An 18,277-nucleotide genomic window follows, 5' to 3' on the forward strand; every position below is an offset into this window, starting at 1 on the left:
ACTGCCGGTCTGATTCTTTTCTCCCATAAAGTCGGTCATGTCATGACATATATGAGGTAAATTGTCAGGCTTTTACCTTATTTGTGCTTTTGCCCCTGCTCATCCCAACAGACGAAACACTGGGCTAGCTGAAATGTGATGAGAAGTAATACATTAAACGGAATTCGCTCAGACATGAGTCAAAACTGGAAGCAAAGGAGGACGCGCCAGGGAGCCGCGAGATGGCTCTGACAACATCTCTGGGAGTAATTTTCCATGTGGACCGCAGGAGGATCTTGTAAGGCACAGCCCCAGGTTACACATGCTGGACTCTGATTCCGCAGGATTTACAAGCCATTACTGGAGAGAGTCTACGGCTCTCCTGGCGCGGGCAGAGGAAGAAGAAATGTTCAATGGACAATAAAAACTTTCGGTTTACAGAGTAAAGTTAAAACAGGGCCTTTCTTTCACAGGGTTTAGAAACTCGCCTGAGTTAACGGGGGTGTGGGGTGAGAGTGTGGGTGTGTTCATCTCCAGCGCTCAAGGCCTGGCGAGGTCCCACTCAGCCAAGATTACCGAGATTTGTAGTCGCTTCTAACCCGAGGGTAGGATCTCAATCCAGAGGAGAACAGATTCGCACCCTCTGAGGCTACCGGGAAACTCGGGTCACTGGGGGAACGCAGAGTAGGGAGCGGGGAGCGCCGCCCGCCGGCCAGACTGCGGGCGTCTCCTCCCCGCCGCCTCAGGCCCACTCCCAAACCGAACTACAAGCTTCCTGGTTCCATCCAGAAGCCCTGCGTGAGCCTCCACACGTAGCCGCAGACGGCTCCTTAAATAGGTCGGAGTGGAGCAAACAATCCCAGACGTGGGGCTGGGGCAGGCGAGCCAAGGCGACCGCACGGTGCACGCAGCGGCGCGGCGGGTCAGCCGGCGGCCAATAGCCGGGGCGCAGCCCGCCCTGTCGCCTCCCCCTCGGGGAGGCTATAAGTCGCCCGCGGCGCCTTGGGCGCCCGCCGTCCTGTGCTACCCAGATCGCCGGGTTTCCCGCGTCGCTCTCCGCCCTGCTCGCGTTGCCCCCCGCCGGTCCCCAGCTCATACTCCGCCCGCCCGCTCCCGCCTGCTGTCTTCCACCCGGGGCGGACCAGGGGTCCCCGCTCTCGCGAGAAGTGCGCCGCTGCCGGGCGGCTGGGGTGCCGGAGCCCGCGCGGGCCCTCGAGGGGCCGAAGATGGGGTGGTGCGCTGTGAAGACGCAGCAGCTGCTGCTGCTGCTGCTGGCGGCGCTGGTTCTCCAGCCCTGGAATCCCTGCCTAGGTGCAGACTCCGAGAAGCCCTCCAGTATCCCCACAGGTGAGCGCTCCCGCGGGCCACCCTGTCCCGCGAGGCTCGGCCGGATTTGCGGTTCATTCATCCGCTGGCCCTTCGCATGGGGCCAGCCAGATGAGTAGGTGGAGGGGGACCCGTCCCTCCCAGGTCCGCGGAGGTTGATTTGGAACGAGTCTGTCCTACCACCAGGACCACCGAGGTGGTTGGGGCGGACTGTCCTTTCTTCCCAGCACCGCCCAGGTCTTCCCCAGAACTGACCTCGGGCGGTGCTGGTGTCGGGAGGAATGTACGAGCATCCGCCCTCATGGGCTCTTGGAATCCTCCGGAACCCGAGAGCGCACGAAGTTTTCTTCAACACAAGTTGGGGGTTTCCTTTTGGGTTTGGAGGTCCCTGGGCGCCAACACCTTTCCTGCAACTTTCCTTTCTCCTTTTTTGCTGGAGTTGGCAGGACTTATCCTTACTGGACGAGGCGGTACTCCCTCTGTGACCTAAACACGGGGCTCAGTGTACTTTCTGATTGATGGTGACACATTCCTTCCAGCGCCCCAGGAAGCTGCCGGTAACACCTACCTCCTGCCAAAAACAACGCTCAAAAACCTTGGTTGTTTTCAGTAAGATGGCTTGGCTACCCAATACCTCCCTCCGGGCGGCAGCTTTCTTCCTTGGGGATTTGGAGGGGACGCTTCTCTTGCCTTTAGGCACACTCTCCCTAAGCCTGATGCCGTTCCTTGTTTTCAGAAGCTGGAACTGCAGTCTATAGTCCAGTCAAGGTCATCTAAAACACAACTTTTTACATTTAGCAAGATTAAAGAAAATCTCACCACACGTTCGTGGAAACATACTTTGCATCCATTTACTGCACATCGATATCCTTGGGCTTTTCCACTTTTGTACTCTAACTCAATGCTCTCTGAAATTAGATCTTGCATTTAAATGTCCTTCTGCTGTACTGCTTTTTTTTTTTTTTTTTTTTAATTAAGATCATTTTGTCTTTTTAGGGTAGGTGAGTAAATAGGACTCTTTCTGTTTGAATTTTACTTAAGCACAAGGACAGAAATTTCTGTTTTAGGTCTATATTCCAAAGTTGACATTTGGTGTAAAACCCAATCAGTCCATGTAAGCAATACGTTTGTCTTCATCTGTGTTTCAGAAAACTGCAGTGGAGTAAGTTGCCCATCTTTCTACATTCCTGCCAAACAACAAACAGTACGTGCTTTGTTAGCTTGAGAAACTTCAGCATTCGGATAGATTTTTGTCGGTTACAGGATACTTTTCTTTTTCTCAGGTGCGATGGCTTCAAAATGAGTTTCTCAACCCTTTGTGGTTCCTTTATGTTTTAACTAAATTTTTTTCATTACTTTAAAATTATCTTTTAGTGTAACATCTAGACAAGAAAATGCCTTCAGCAAACTTGGAAAAGGAGATAAAAAATAATTCCCAGGAAAATGACTTTCTTTGTTGAAACACCCAACGAAACTTACTGGAAAATAAAATAACCTCTAAGGGTTTTGCTACTTTTAGAGGGACCTCTTCAGCCTTTGCATATTTTATTTCACTTCATTTTCAGCACTCCTTACTTTTTATAGAAGGCATCTCTTTGTGGTTGCGTTTAGGTTTACATTCAAAATCATCTTCCTTTCCTAATTTGACTTTTAAGTTTCATGAAGGTGGACTGTAAAGTTTTAATGGATTGTAACATCAGAGAAGGTAATTTCAGATATGAATGCTTTTTTTTCAGAAAGTGACCACATAAAACCCACTGCTGAAATTTAAGACTGGTTTTGGAGAGTGGGCATGGGAAATTGAGAATCATATAAATTCAGAAATGTATTGACTTGGCTTCCCCGGTGGCTCAGAGGGTAAAGTGTCTGCTCGCATTGCGGGAGACCTGGGTTCAATCCCTGGGTCGGGAAGATCCCCTAGAAAAGGAAACGGCAACCCCCTCCAGTATTCTTGCCTGGAAAATCCCATGGATGGAGAAGCCTGGTAGGCTACAGTCCATGAGAGTGGCAAAGAGTCCGACACGACTGAGCGACTTCAATTTGACTTTGACTTTGACTTAGACTTAAGGTGGAGCCAGCAGTTGCCAGTTTGATTATGAACTGTTGTATAAGTAGATGTGATAAGTTAATATATATAGATGGTATAGTGCTTGATAGCATAGGGAGAATCATGGATTGTGTTCCATTTTCTCTCTAAAATATTACAGTTGAAAATTGCTTAATTGAAAACTTTATGTCAGTATCAAGCAAACTTCAGAACTCTGTGTTGTCTAGCTTACTCAATAGGAGGTGTTTAAGGAATACTTATCATCTCTAACCCCCTATTTTTGCCAATATATCCCAGCTAGCCATGAAGAAATAGATTAGACCAGGCCTTATTTACATTTTGAACCAGATAACTATTTATTGTGGGAGACTACTCAGTGCATTTTCGGAGAAGGCGATGGCACCCCATTCCAGTACTCTTGCCTGGAAAATCCCATGGACGGAGGAGCCTGGTAGGCTGCAGTCCATGAGGTCGCTAGGAGTCGGACACGACTGAGCGACTTCACTTTCACTTTTCACTTTCATGTGTTGGAGAAGGAAATGGCAACCCACTCCAGTATTCTTGCCTGGAGAATCCCAGGGACGGGGGAGCCTGGTGGGCTGCCGTCTATGGGGTCGCACAGAGTCGGACACGACTGAAGCAACTTAGCAGCAGCAGCAGCAGCACTCGGTGCATTTTACAATGTTTAGCAGCATCCTTCGTCTCCACCTATTGGATACCAGAGCACCCTTCTTCAGGTGTGAATATGATATATGTCTCAAAATGAAAAATAATCATATGTCTTCCAAGGGACACAATTGCCCAGGATTGGGAACCACTGGATTAGACAAATCCATTTGTATTTGAGACCATGTGGTATTATAGTATTACTGGGATGATGTTAGCCACTCTAAACTTCCCTGGTGGCTCAGACAGTAAAGAATCTGCCTGCATTTCAGGAGGTCCGGGTTCAATCCCTGGGTCAGGAAGATCACCTGGTGAAGGGCATGGCAACCCATACTAACTCCATTATTCTTGCCTGGAGAATCCCAGGGACAGAGGAGCCATGACTGAACAACTAATGCTTTCTTTTGGAAACAAATACTTGTAGTGATTTTCAATTTTTCCACTGTAGTAGAGAATGTACTGTTTGAATCACATTAATCAGTTTTTGGACTATAGTTTTTCCTAGCTTTGATGCTGTGTGTTAACCAAAGTTGAAAATACTGCTTTTTGTTCTCTTGACTGAGAGTTCTGCTGTGTACTGCATTCATTCCTGTTTGATTGCCACTTTGTTCTCAACATGGAGAGACTCTGAACAAGGATTTGTTTAAAAATAATCATTTTCTCCTAGAATCACTTATAGGAATTTTGCCTTAAAATTTTATTTCCATGGGAGCTTTCGAGGCAAAACCCTCCTAATGAGTGTCAGCAAATCAAATTCATTCCCTAATTTATGTTTCCTGCACTTTTTGTGCCTTCTCAGTGAGATGAGAAAGCAGTGGATGTATTCCTGCCAAGGATTTGTAATCAGGCGTCCAGAGCTGGATCAACATTTTGTGTGTTTTTTAAGGTACCTTGACCATCCATGGTCTAAATTGGGCAGAAACCAAGTTTTAGGGAAAAATGGAGGAAGTGGTTTCAGATGTTTCTGTCAAGACCAGTATTTTTCAAGCATGTTCATTTATAAACTCTTTAATTTACCCTGGCACATTCATGAAGGAAAGGGAAGGTTGTCCCTATCTGCTGATGTAAACTGGCAATTTACGGGGTGGAGAGGAAAAGACCAAGGTCCTGGAGAAACCTCCAGAAGAAGAGAGGGATGCTTGTCCTCTGTGTACTTTCTGTGTCCTGAGTTCCAGCCACATAGAATGACCAGCCTCTGCCTTACGTTCATATAAAAATAGACATATGAAACAATTCGGGAGAATGAGAGGACCAGAGATGAAAATGAAATTAAGATATCCTTTTCTACCCATCACATTGACTAAAGCATTTAAAAAATAAACTGTGATCATATCAACTGTTGTGAGGATGAAGTTTCAAACTGTTAATGGAAGCACAACATCTTTGGAGAAAAGAGAAAATTTAGTAACATCTGGTGGAATTGGGAATCCACAGATCCTATAACTCGACATGTACGTGTACCTGTCTCTCAAATTTGTGTCTGTTCTCCTTGAAATTCTGTTCTTTATTTAAATCTAGCTCCTAAGAAATTCTTCCTCCTACTGTTTTTTTTTTTTTTTTTGGTTTTCTTTCTAACTTAATGCTGTTGATTTATACAAATCATATCTGCTTTGTAAGATAGATGTTTATGTTTATAGATTTGAGTAAATGTAAATGATGCATTCTTTGGCCTAAGGGTTGAGTCTTATTTTTTTTTATGATCCTCATACTACCTTTCCTGTTCTTTTAACACAGAAGATTCTCAGTTAATGTTTGTTATGTTTCAGGCCACCTTGGAGAATTATGAAAAGTGGCATGCAGTCAATGGGATTGTTAGTTGTTTCTTTCCCTGGGGTTTTAACTAAATTCACTTTCTCTTCCCGGGACCCACACACCATCATGATCAAGGAACTTACCCATGAAACATCAAGCTAGGCCTTGTTTCTGAACAAGTTTTTGGCAACTCTCCTCCACATGTGGCGTTTTCTGCTCTACCTACCTTTCTCAATGTAAAATCACACCTTCCAAAATACTTTCAGGTGGTTGGATATCATGATCCTCTTATAGACAGTGAAATGAACATTTGGATGGTGTGTCATTTATAGAAGATCAGATGGCTGAAAGCAAAAGAAGAGGGCTTCTACCCTTTCTTCAGGCCACACTCCATGTCTTTCCTGACCATTGTTCTGTTGGACTTTTGGGACCTCTGGGAAAAACATAGAAACTGGGCATCAGAGGTCTGAAAGAAGCAAAAGGGCCACTCTGCTAAAGAGCACTAATTTGTAGATTTGTGTAAATGGAGGGGAAAGGGACAGACAGAGCCGAAAGCAAAGGTTTCCTTTGCTGATACTTGTAGCAAACTACAGCCCATGGGCCAAATCCAGTGAACTATGAACAGCTACTTGCTTTTGTATGGCTAGTGAGCTAATGGTGGCTTTCATATTTTTAAAAAGCTGAAAAATATCAAAAGAAAAATAACATATCATGACATGTAAAAGTTATATGAAATCCAATATTCAGGGTCCATACAGATTTACTGGCTCATAGCCACATTCATTCATTAATGTATCATCAGTGCCTGCCCTGGTGCCACAAGGCAGAGTGGAGTGGTGATTGTCACAGAGGCTGTATGGCCTGCAAATGTGAAATTATTTCCTCAGGCCCTGTACAGAAACCCTTTGCCCACTCCTAGGAAACGATGTTCCCACTTAAGCCATGTCTTCTGCAGATCTGCTGTTCTCCTTGGAAAGAGTCGGATTGTGGACAGTAGCAGCTGGCTCTGGCATTTGAGAGGGCTGTTTTTCATTTTAGACTTCACCAGTGATTTCTGTGGCATTCTGAACTCAAACAGAGAGCTTCTCTGTTACATCTTTTAAACCTGGTGCTCGATGCTAACTAGACATGTACTTTGGTGTAAATAGTGTGCTTACGATACAAAATGAATAGAACACTGATGTCTGGTTGGAAAGGAGATGCATATTTCTTCTTTAGAGCTTGTGTGTGTTCTAGAAATTTGGTCTAGAAACTTGGTTATGAATTTGTGGCTTCATTCCTGGAAGGAAATATTTAGCACATTTATCAATAAGTATTGTTCTTCAACCATTGCTATAAAACTTAGGCTAAACTGAGAAATTGCTGCTTTTAAAATGACGGATATTTCCTTTTACATTTTACTTCTTTGCATTTGCTGCAGTGTTTGCCTCACTAAACTAAACTTAAATAACAGAAAAATTTTCACAATTGAGATTTTAATTCGCCAAGAAATAGTTATGCAGAGGAGTAGAATTATAGTGTATTATGATTTGTTGTCTTTATGCTACTTACTGTCTTTTTAAAAACTGAAACATAGTTGATTTACTACTTACTATCTTACAGTCTATTATGTTGCAACCTGTGTTTGGTTATGGTGCTGCTGAGTTTATTACTACTCTCTTAACTGTGTCACAAGAGTGCTCCTTTAAAAAATACTGATTATAATAAAATAAAATTACACAAAGCTTAAATAAGTTTTAATGTTTCCCATTCAGGATAACTTTATTTAAAACAAAATTCCAAGACTGGAGGTATGTTATTTTATACTTGGGGGAAAAATTTCCATTTCATGTTTGCTTCTGTGTGTTAAAAGAGGCAAATCAACATCTGTTAATTATTTTGATTTAGTTTTTAAATATAAATCTTTTAAAAAAAACTAATTCAGGTGAGTGCATTTACATATTTAGTTACTAGATGGATTGATAAGTATTTTTCAGGCCTTGGTCATGTTAGTAGTATATTGTAGCAGTTTTGGGAAAATAACAATCATTTTTTATTCTGATTGAAATATGAATATATCTCCTGCCTTAAATTTATTTCTTAAAATAGATGTGATTATTTGCCAAGATGCTTAATTTGTTAGTGTGGACATATACTTTGTTTACTGTTTATATTCTGCTACAAAACAACTTGGTCTAAAATTTAGTTTGTATAAGGTTGAAATTACATTTTATTTAGTTAGGGAGAAAATTGTGAATGAATGGTGAATAGACAATCCTTACTTTATAATCAAAATCTTCACTAGAAATAGAAGAAAACACATTGTAATTTCATGCTTATTATTGTTAATACATTCTATAAAACTTTTAATGCAAAAAAGAATTTTCAAGGACATACAGCTAAAATGAGGGGGCTAAATGGTCAGGAAAAGTGCTTCTTCTAGCAAACATGATTGAATTTATAAAATGGGATAGAGTTATAATTAAAACTCATTTGTTATATTGATTTTAATATTACTTTTATTATTTTGAATGCATAAGACATTCTGAATGCATTAAACGATCATCTGCTCATTTACTTTAGGGTTACATACTCAAATTTTTAAAAGGAATTCCATTTATTTTTCTAGTTACTGCTAATCTATTTCAACATTTCTTCCACAGAGAGAGAGAGCGACAGGATTTTCCTCTGGTTAAAGTGCTGTGGTTCTACTTTTCTAATGATGTGAACATTATACGGTAAAGATTCTTATGGCAGGAAGGAACTTGCAAGCATACACAATTTTCACTGCTCATCACCAGCCCTAGTCAGACCAGACATTCAGGGGCACTAAGGAGACATTGAATATGTATCATACCATGCAGCGTCACTCTGCAGGCACAGCAGCAAGTGGAAGAAATACGTGGAATCCTGGCAGCCTTGAATTCTTGATTCTGGGACATTGTTCAGAAAAAGCCCCAGAAACTGCATCTTAGTTCCAGTGACCACAGAGCCCCAACATGGAGCCAGTGTCCCATCAGTGAGGCTTTGTCATAGACTAGTCTGTTTTACTGGTTTGGGGCTACAACTTTTATAGAGCTAAGTTGCTATTACTTATAGGTGCTACATATGTGGCTAGCATATTATTAACCAGAGACTTATTAATGCATCTTTTGTTACCCAAATGTTATTGACTGGAAACATTTCAATATTCGCTTACATAACAAATTGCTGGCCCCAGGCATTGATTCCTGCTTCAATCCCCTGGTCAATAATGTGCCAGGAAAGAAGCTATTTACTTTTAGATTTTTAAAATGTATTCTCAGACTGATTCTTTAAATATTTAATCCTTTCTTCCTGGGTCTAGGAGTATACTAAACACCAGTGGCTGTTTTAGCATGCCAAAGAAAAAAGCAAATATATTAATAGAATTAATTTCTTTCCTTTTTTTTTTTTTTTTTTAAGTTACCTGGCTAACAGTTTGCAGGCAGAAAGATTCAAATGACCTCCCTAGTTCAGTTCCCTGGGGAAGTCCTACAGTGCTTCTCTGCAGATTGCAAACCAGCCCTCTGATGGGATTTTCCAGTCCTGCCTAAGCCAGCTCTGAGGCGCCTTGTCTTCCAAGGCTCCCTGCTTCCCTGCTCTCCTGCGCTAACCTTGCTGGGTCTTTTGGGGCCTCCAGCTGGCACCACAACTGTGACCAGAGTGCCTTGCTCATCCAGAGCCTCTGAAATTCCTGTCAGCCACGTCTAGAGAGGGACAATTCTCCTTTTCTTCTTAGTTTAAACAGGGTTGGAATTTTTTACACAGTGACTTTACTAGGTAACCAAGAGCAAAACAAAACAAAACCCCAAACTGGAAAACCATCAAAAGCAAAGCAATGAACACACAAAGTAGAGACTCACAGTTCTTGCCCTATTCTGACTTTAGTTAAAGACCTGCATACCTGGCACATCCTTAGGGATTTATAGATTATGTGTCTTTGCTCAGCTTTTCTTTCTCCACTCTTCCATCCCAATTCTCAGTTCTTCTCACCATTTTATTTTATCCAGACAGATCTTTCTTTTCCAGGGTTGGAATCCACAAAGTCCATACTTAGATAAATGTTATTGTTCAGTTGCTAAGTTGTATCCAACTCTTTGCAACCCCATGGACTGCAGTGCCCCAGGCTTCCCTGTCCTTCATTATCTCCTGGAGTTTGCTCAGACTCATGTTCGTTGAGTTGGTGATGCCATCCAACCATCTCATCCTCTGTCGCCCTCTTCTCCTGCCTTCAATTTTCCCCAGCATCAGGGTCTTTTCCAATGAGTCGGTTCTTTGCATCAGATAGCCAAAATATTAGTTAGTTGTGAGATAATAAAAAATATACATTTAGTTTGGTCTCTACTCCCCTGTTCCTGCTAATATTTGGTCTTTGAGCCTGGTTTCTGACACAAAGCTCTTAAAAACCCTTGTAATTTCCTGAGTGATAAGAGTGTCTGACACAGAGTTCCTCTATCTCTTGGAATTTCCTGGGTGATAGGAGCATCTTTTGTTCTAATGAGATAACTCCTGGTGGGCTCATGAATGGGGCTGGTCACTAGAAAGACCAAACCATGATTAGAAACTTGGAACTTTCAGCCCTACCCCTCCATATTTTGGTGAGAGAGAGGGTTTTGAAAACCAGTTAATAATTGACCTTGCATATATGCAGATGACACCACCCTTATGGCAGAAAGTGAAAAGGAACTAAAAAGCCTCTTGATGAAAGTGAAAGAGGAGAGTGAAAAAGTTGGCTTAAAGCTCAACATTCAGAAAACGAAGATCATGGCATCTGGTCCCATCACTTCATGGGAAATAGATGGGGAAACAGTGGAAACAGTGTCAGACTTTACTTTCTGGGGGCTCCAAAATCACTGCAGATGGTGATTGCAGCCATGAAATTAAAAGACGCTTACTCATTGGAAGGAAAATTATGACCAACCTAGATGGCATATTAAAAAGCAGAAACATTACTTTGCCAACAAAGATCCGTCTAGTCAAGGCTATGGTTTTTCCAGTAGTCATGTATGGATGTGAGAGAGTTGGACTGTGAAGAAAGCTGAGCGCTGAAGAATTGATGCTTTTGAACTGTGGTGTTGGAGAACTCTTGAGAGTCCCTTGGACTACAAGGAGATCCAACCAGTCCATTCTAAAGGAGATCAGCTCTGGGTGTTCTTTGGAAGGAATGATGCTAAAGCTGAAACTCCAGTACTTTGGCCACCTCATTCAAAGAGTTGACTCATTGGAAAAGACTCTGATGTTGGGAGGGATTGGGGGCAGGAGGAAAAGGGGACGACAGAGGATGAGATGGCTGGATGGCATCACTGACTCCATGGACGTGAGTTTCAGTGAAGTCCAGGAGTTGGTGATGGACAGGGAGGCCCGGCACGCTGCAATTCATGGGGTTGCAAGAGTTGGACATGACTCTGACTGAACTGATGGGATGGAGCCTCTATAGAGATACCCAAAGTATAGCATTTGGAGAGCTTCTGAATCTTCAAATGTATCTACAAGCCAGGAAGGTGATGTATACCTGATTACATAGGGACAGAAGCTCCCGCCCCTGGGACCCTATAGACCTCTCCCTGTGTATCTCTTCATCTTGCTATTCCTTTGTATCCTTTAACACATATCTTTTGTAATAAATTGGCAGTAGTAAGTCAACTATTTTCCTTGGTCCTGTGAGCCATGCTAGCAAATTACTGAGCCCAAGGAGAGGAGTCTTGGGAACCTCTGATTTGTAGCAAAGTCAGGCAGAAGTTGTGGGTAACGTGGGATCCTTCTGCTTGTGATGGGTATCGGAAATGGGAACACTTATGGGATTGAGTCCTTAACCTGTTGGGTTGAGCAAATCCTGGTTAAGTCGAATTGAATTCCAGGACACCCGGATGACCTGGGAGAAAGGGTCTGTGTGGGTGACAATTAATATTTGAAAATTTAATTCAATGAGTATTAATTGAATGTCTAATGTCTAGTCTGTGTTCTGAGTTGCCTTATGTGGAGGAAAAGTAGAAAACCATGAAAAACAAAAAGCGCATCAGGCTCAGTCTAGTTCTGCATTGAAATTCTAAGCTGCTTACATGGAAAATAATGCGTATTAAAACTGAACAAATCAAAGGGGCACTTATGATGAAGTCTGGCCTATTGGGAAGACCATAGACATCTGGGCATCAGGAAACCTACATAAGTTCCAACCCTTTAACTCACTAACAGCCAGTTACCGTTCCTCTCCAGACTTCTTTGTAATGTATGCTCTCTCTAGCTCTTTTATTTGATGTTTCTGAAATTCTAAATGTCAGGATGTGTAGTGGAGACAAAGTGCCTCAGGAATCAGAAAGAGGCCTCAAGGAAACTCAATATTTTTGTTAGGCCAAGGAAAGCATAGATCCAAAATTGGATTTTAATTATTTTTTTAAGATTTTAATTCTTCTGTCAGAAGCTGGATTTAGGCTTTGATATTGTTTTTTTTCCAATTAACTTTTGAGTTAGAGGTAAGTAAGTAAGGCCAAGAATAACTAAATTTACATTTAAAAATATTCCAAGTGTTTCACTGTGAGAGGAGAAAACAATCTGGTGTTTATATGAAGCTGTTTTCCATCTTCTGAGGAGAATCATATATTCCACAGTATATTTAAATACTGAAAACTGTTTTTGAGGGCTTCACAGGTGGCTCAGTGATAAAGAATCCGCCTGCCAGTGCAGGAGACGCAGGAGATATGAGTTTCATCCCTGGGTTGGGAAGATCCCCTGCAGGAGGAAATGGCAACCCACCCCACTATACTTGCCTGGGAAATTCCATGGTCCATGGAGTGGCAAAGAGTTGGACATGAGTGAGCACACAAAACTGTTTTAAAAAATAACCATATTTCTCTGTTTCAGTCCTAAATCCTGTTGATTTACAAAAATGATGCTGGTAACTCCTTTGAAGTTGAATTTTTTTTTTCAATGAAATGTGCTGTTTAAGAATTGGAAGTGCTTCTCCAAATTGTTGTGAAACACTTAATCAAATCACCTAGATCTACTTTTTTGAGGCATTAAATATCTTTAAAATATGATTGCATTTAGTAAACTAGAAGCAAGGTAAATAAAAAGAAAATCAGCTCATGGGAGAAAAGCTTTTGTATGCACTGTGTGTGTGAATGCATTGTGTTTTCTACTCACAGAAATCACTTTATTTTAATGTATATAATTTTATTTATTGGCTGTGCTGGGTCTTTGTTGCTGTGTGGGGTTTTCTCTAGTTGCAGTGAGCGAGTCTCAAGGTGGTGGCTTCTCTTGTTGCAGAGCATGGGTTCTGGGCCATGAGTTTTAGCAGTTGTGGCGTATGGGCTCAGTAGTTGTGGCTCCCAGGCTCCAGAGCATAGGCTCAGTAGTTGTGGCACACGGGCTTAGTTGCTCTGTGGCATGTGGGATCTTCCTGGATCAGGGATTGAACCCTTGCCCCCTGCATTGGTTCATGGATTCTTCACCACTGAGCCACCAGGGAAATCCTAAGGTAATTATTAAGCCTTGAGAATGGAGTAGAAATTTGGAATGCCATTTGATCTGGACTTTTCTTTGATGTATTGTTCAATCAATGTCACAGTGATGTGTTTGCACTCCTGGAATGGAACATGTCTAGTAAGTGATGCAGTCTTAGACCCAGAACTTGGAGGAGGTGGTGGTGCCCTTTGCTTTTTCTCTTTTTCTGGCTTTTTTTTCCTACAGCTGTAGATGGATTTCATGTAAATTGAAGGAAGCAGTTCAAAGAAAAACAATTGGATGGGAAAGAGGGTGGCTTAGTTTTGAAAACATACAGTTGTTACCTTTTCAAATGTAAGATTGTTAAAAAAAATCACAGAAACATTTAAACTGGATGTTGTTTTTGGAGACTAACTAATTTATCAAATAAACAGGTATGTTTACCTGTTTAGCAGATGTTTCTCCTGTAGAGTAGGTAAGACTAAAGAAGAGTCTGTTTCATTAAAATAATTAACCTTCATATTATTATAAAATAGTTGATGTATTCATGTCTCTCAAATATAAGCGTGAGATTTTTCCACAGGGTATATAATCCTGAAAAGCCCAGTCTTTCTTCTCCATAGCAAGTCCCTGAATGCCTCTGTCACACCAGTGGCGACAGCACTATGGCGGGTTACAGTTTATGGCTGAGTGGGCAGGTGAGGTTTTTTAGGTTGAGATAAAAGATAAACTAAGAAGCTTATTTTTGCCATGCCCTCCTCCAGGGGATGCTCCCGACCCAGAGATCAACCCCTCATCTCTTACATCTCCTACATTGGCAGGCAGGTTCTTTACCACTGGGAAGCCCCCAAAAGATAAACTAAGAAGCTTATTTTAAGCCATATATGTAAACCTAAGAAATGTTCACAATGGACAGTTATATCTCCTTTTCTAAAATTGAATTTAAGTTCTTCATTGATATAAGGTATGACTTTTTCTTAAGTGTAAGAATGGTGCATGTTTGGATGAGTTTAGAGGATATCTTAATTGTAGAAAATCCTTGTGAAAAATGAGTCTTACTGTGTGAAAAGGAGTCTTATTGTGTGATAGGAGGTGGAGGTGAAGTGGAGAAGAGAATGGGAAATTGCTTGCGGGTCAGTTAGAAAATTATCCGATATGTGATTCTAATGGGTTCAGGAACTTAATTCAGAAATACCTGAAAGTGCCGCTGCTTCAAATGCTGTCAGAGGGGAAATTTGCTTATGTAAAACTGGACATGCCCTAAATGGAAATATAGGTTTGGATAGTTTCCTATGAGGAATTTGTTTACCTGGATTATGCTAAGTGATGGCATAACATGTCATATTAACCTTATCCCAGCCATTGTTGCTCTATGTGACTCCGAGGCTGCAGTCCTGTGTGCATGGATCCTGGTGGGTTGTGCACACTGACAGTGTGCAGTACTGGATTTTCTTTACATTGGATCACAAGGAATTAGCTGGTTGCTGTGGTGATTGGCAGAGGTTCAGAAACCTAGACACTGTGACTCTGTGTTGCCATCCTTGGGTGTGTTCCATGGTGGAAGAAATTGCTTCACGTTTCTTGGAGTTTCTGATAAATTGAGCTGAAAGTCCGTTGTGCCTTGAATTATCTGGAAAGCTGTATTGGTCCCACTTTCAATCTGAATATATTATTAAGAATTTGAGAAAGATACTAGTTTGCTCTTCACACATTGTGGGTCAGTTGCAAAGGCATTATAGAAGGGAGGTTTGCTTTCTGAATACAGCCAGAGAGGGTTCACCATTCAGGAAGGGGCTAGACATCTCCAAATGGGAGTTAAAGGTATGTGTGAGCTTGCCTGACTTACTGGGACAAATGATTTATTTTAAGGCCAGATATTCATAACTGATTGTATGCTAATTATGAAAGATGCCCTTGGGAAGACAGTTTAGGTTAATGCTAAGGAGGTTGGTTTTGGTATCAATCCATATTTAAAGTCCGTGTCTGCCACTTATTTGCTGATTGTCCTGGGAAGAAGTTACTTAACCTCTCTAAATCATAGTTTAAAATGGTAATTGCCTTCTGCATTTGACTTGAGGATTAAATATGCTAATACCAGTGAAAGGCTTAGCACAGAGTCTGCAAACAGAAATTGCTCAACAAGTGCTACTAGCTAAATGTATTATTTTAAAGAGTGCAATTCCCATTAACATTATTTAAAGTGGAGCATATGATGCATGAAATGAATTCTTGTGTTCTGATTGATAGTGGAGAGGAAAGTGTAGGCTGTCAGTGAATACTAGAAAATAAGTTTAACAAGTTAAGCTATAAAGACAACTTTTTCCAGGGGAACCCGAGGGAAATAAATAAGTTTAGCAGTATAGTTTCTTGGGTGATGTTTTTTGATTATTTACTCGAATTCAGAATTTTGAAGTCACTTTTCTTCATTTCTCTTTTTTACCCTTGATATTCAGATATGTTGAATTTTAACTACTATTTTTTCCTCTCTCTGTTTTTTTTTTGTTGTTGTTTGTTTGTTTCATCTGTAGTGGAAAGCATGTATGTATGTATTTAAATATCTCAAACAGATAAGGCTTTTCTTTTTTTAAACATAGTTTTAAGGCTATTATCGGAGAAGGGAATGGCACCCCACTCCAGTACTCTTGCTTGGAAAATCCCATGGACGGAGGAGCCTGGTGGACTGCAGCCCATGGGGTCGCTAAGAGTCGGACACGACTGAGCGACTTCACTTTCACTTTTCACTTTCATGCATTGGAGAAGGAAATGGCAGCCCACTCCAGTGTTCTTGCCTGGAGAATCCCAGGGACGGGGGAGCCTGGTGGGCTGCCATCTGTGGGGTTGCACAGAGTCGGAAACTACTGAAGTGACTTAGCATAATGCTATTATCACGCTCAACAGTCATTCCATCATATTGTCTAATACTTATTCAAGTTCACTTTTGCTCCCTGTTCTCCAAACTGGCTTTTAACAGTTGATTTATTTGGTCAGGATCAATCAATTTCTCCTAAACACCCCTTCAAGCTATCGTCATCTTAGTCTGCAGTCCAGACTATAGATCTAGACTCTGGCAGCTTGAAGGCCAAATTCAGCCTGCCTACGGTTTTTCAGAAAACTTGAACTAAGGCCTGTGTTTTTAAAATTAGGAAAATTTACTTAAAAGTCTGAAACTTATTTCTCTTGGGATGGGTGGGACGGGGAGGAAACTTGCAGATCTTGGATTTGCCCTCCCACAGGGCAGATGATGATAGCTGGCTGTGCTGAGGGGCTCCCTCTGAAGATGGTACTTGTGTACTCCTGTTCACCATAGCTTCCCCACTGCCCCCTGTCCCCGCCTCCCCCACCCTCAGCCTCTTCACTGTTTATTGTTACAACTCCAGGTCTGTGGTGTTACAACACCACAGAATGAGATAGTTATACTTGCTTCTTAAATTGTTAAATTGCTGTTTAGTTGCTAAGTCATGTCTGACTCTTTACAACCCCATGGACTGTAGCCCACCAGGCTTCTCTGTGCATGGGATTCTCCAGGCAAGAATTAGTTCAGTTCAGTCGCGCAGTTGTGTCCGACTCTTTGTGAACCCATGAATCACAGCATGCCAGGCCTCTCTGTCCATCACCAACTCTTGGAGTCTACTCAAACTCATGTCCATCGAGTTGGTGATGCCATCCAGCCATCTCATCCTCTGTCATCCCCTTCTCCCCCTACCCCTAATCCCTCCCAGCATCAGGGTCTTTTCCAATGAGTCAACTCTTCCATGAGGTGGCCAAAGTACTGGAGTTTCAGCTTCAACATCAGTCCTTCCAATGAACACCCAGGACTGATCTCCTTTAGGTTGGACTGGTTGGATCTCCTTGCAGTCCAAGGGACTCAAAGAGTCTTCTCCAACACCACAGTTCAAAAGCATCAATTCTTCGGTGCTCAGCCTTCTTCACAGTCCAACTCTCACATCCATACATGACTACTGGAAAAACCATAGCCTTGACTAGACAGACCTTTGTTGGCAAAATAATGTCTCTGCTTTTGAATATGCTATCTAGGTTGGTCATAACTTTCCTTCCAAGGAGTAAACGTCTTTTAATTTCATGGATGCAATCACCATCTGCAGTGATTTTGGAGCCCCAAAATATAAAGTCTGACACTGTTTATACTGTTTCTCCATCTATTTGCCATGAAGTGATGGGACCAGATGCCATGATCTTAGTTTTCTGAATGTTGAGCTTTAAGCCAACTTTTTCACTCTCCTCTTTCACTTTCATCAAGAGGCTTTTTAGTTCTTCTTCACTTTTTGCCTTAAGGGTGGTGTCATCTGCATATCTGACGTTATTGATATTTCTCCCGGCAATCTTGATTCCAGCTTGTGCTTCTTCCAGCCCAGCATTTCTCATAATGTACTCTGCATATAAGTGAAATAAGCAGGGTGACAATATACAGCCTTGACGGACTCCTTTTCCTATTTGGAACCAGTCTGTTGTTCCATGTCTAGGTCTAACTGTTGCTTCCTGACCTGCATACAGATTTCTCAAGAGGCAGATCAGGTGGTCTGGTATTCCCATCTCTTGAAGAATTTTCCACCATTTATTGTGATCCACACAGTCAAAGGCTTCCAGGCAAGAATACTGGAGTGGATTGCCATTTCCTTCTCCAGGGGAATCTTCCTGACTCAGGGATTGATCCTGGGTCTCCTGTATTGGCAGATTCTTTACTGTTTGAGTCACCAGTGAAGCTCTTATCTTGCCTCATCTTTCCATTCTAATCTTTCTCAAGGCTTGTAGCTTTCAACTGGGGATTTTTTCCCCCCTCTCCATGGGATGTTTGGTAATGTCTGGAGACATTTTTGATTGTCTTGAGTGATGGGTGCTACTGACATCCTGTGGGTAGATACCAGGCATGCTGCTAAAACAGCTGACAATGCACAGCACAAGATAATTGTGTGTGCTTAGTCGCTCATTCGTGTTTGACTCTTTGCAACCCCAGGGACTGTAGCCTTCCAGGCTCCTGTTTGTGGGATTCTCCAGGCAGGAATACTGGAGTGGGTAGCAATTCCCATTTTCAGGGAATTCAAGAGAATT

At 42.0% G+C, this 18,277-nt stretch overlaps 1 protein-coding gene across 2 annotated transcripts in view; it reads left to right on the plus strand.

Moving 5' to 3' along the window:
- Positions 1 to 934: 934 nt before the first annotated feature.
- Positions 935 to 18,277, plus strand: part of PLOD2 (procollagen-lysine,2-oxoglutarate 5-dioxygenase 2) — a 125,475-nt gene continuing 108,132 nt past the window's right edge. Inside the window, exon 1 of one of the 2 annotated variants that reach the window (XM_019961253.2) lies at positions 935 to 1,326. In XM_019961253.2, the coding sequence (XP_019816812.1) occupies positions 1,206 to 1,326 (121 nt within the window). In that variant the 5' untranslated portion in view covers positions 935 to 1,205. The remainder of the gene's footprint in view (positions 1,327 to 18,277) is intronic. The other variant, XM_019961246.2, reaches the window with a different exon arrangement.

The sequence above is a fragment of the Bos indicus genome, chromosome 1 (assembly GCF_029378745.1).
Source record: "Bos indicus isolate NIAB-ARS_2022 breed Sahiwal x Tharparkar chromosome 1, NIAB-ARS_B.indTharparkar_mat_pri_1.0, whole genome shotgun sequence".
NCBI classification, from domain to species: domain Eukaryota; kingdom Metazoa; phylum Chordata; class Mammalia; order Artiodactyla; family Bovidae; genus Bos; species Bos indicus.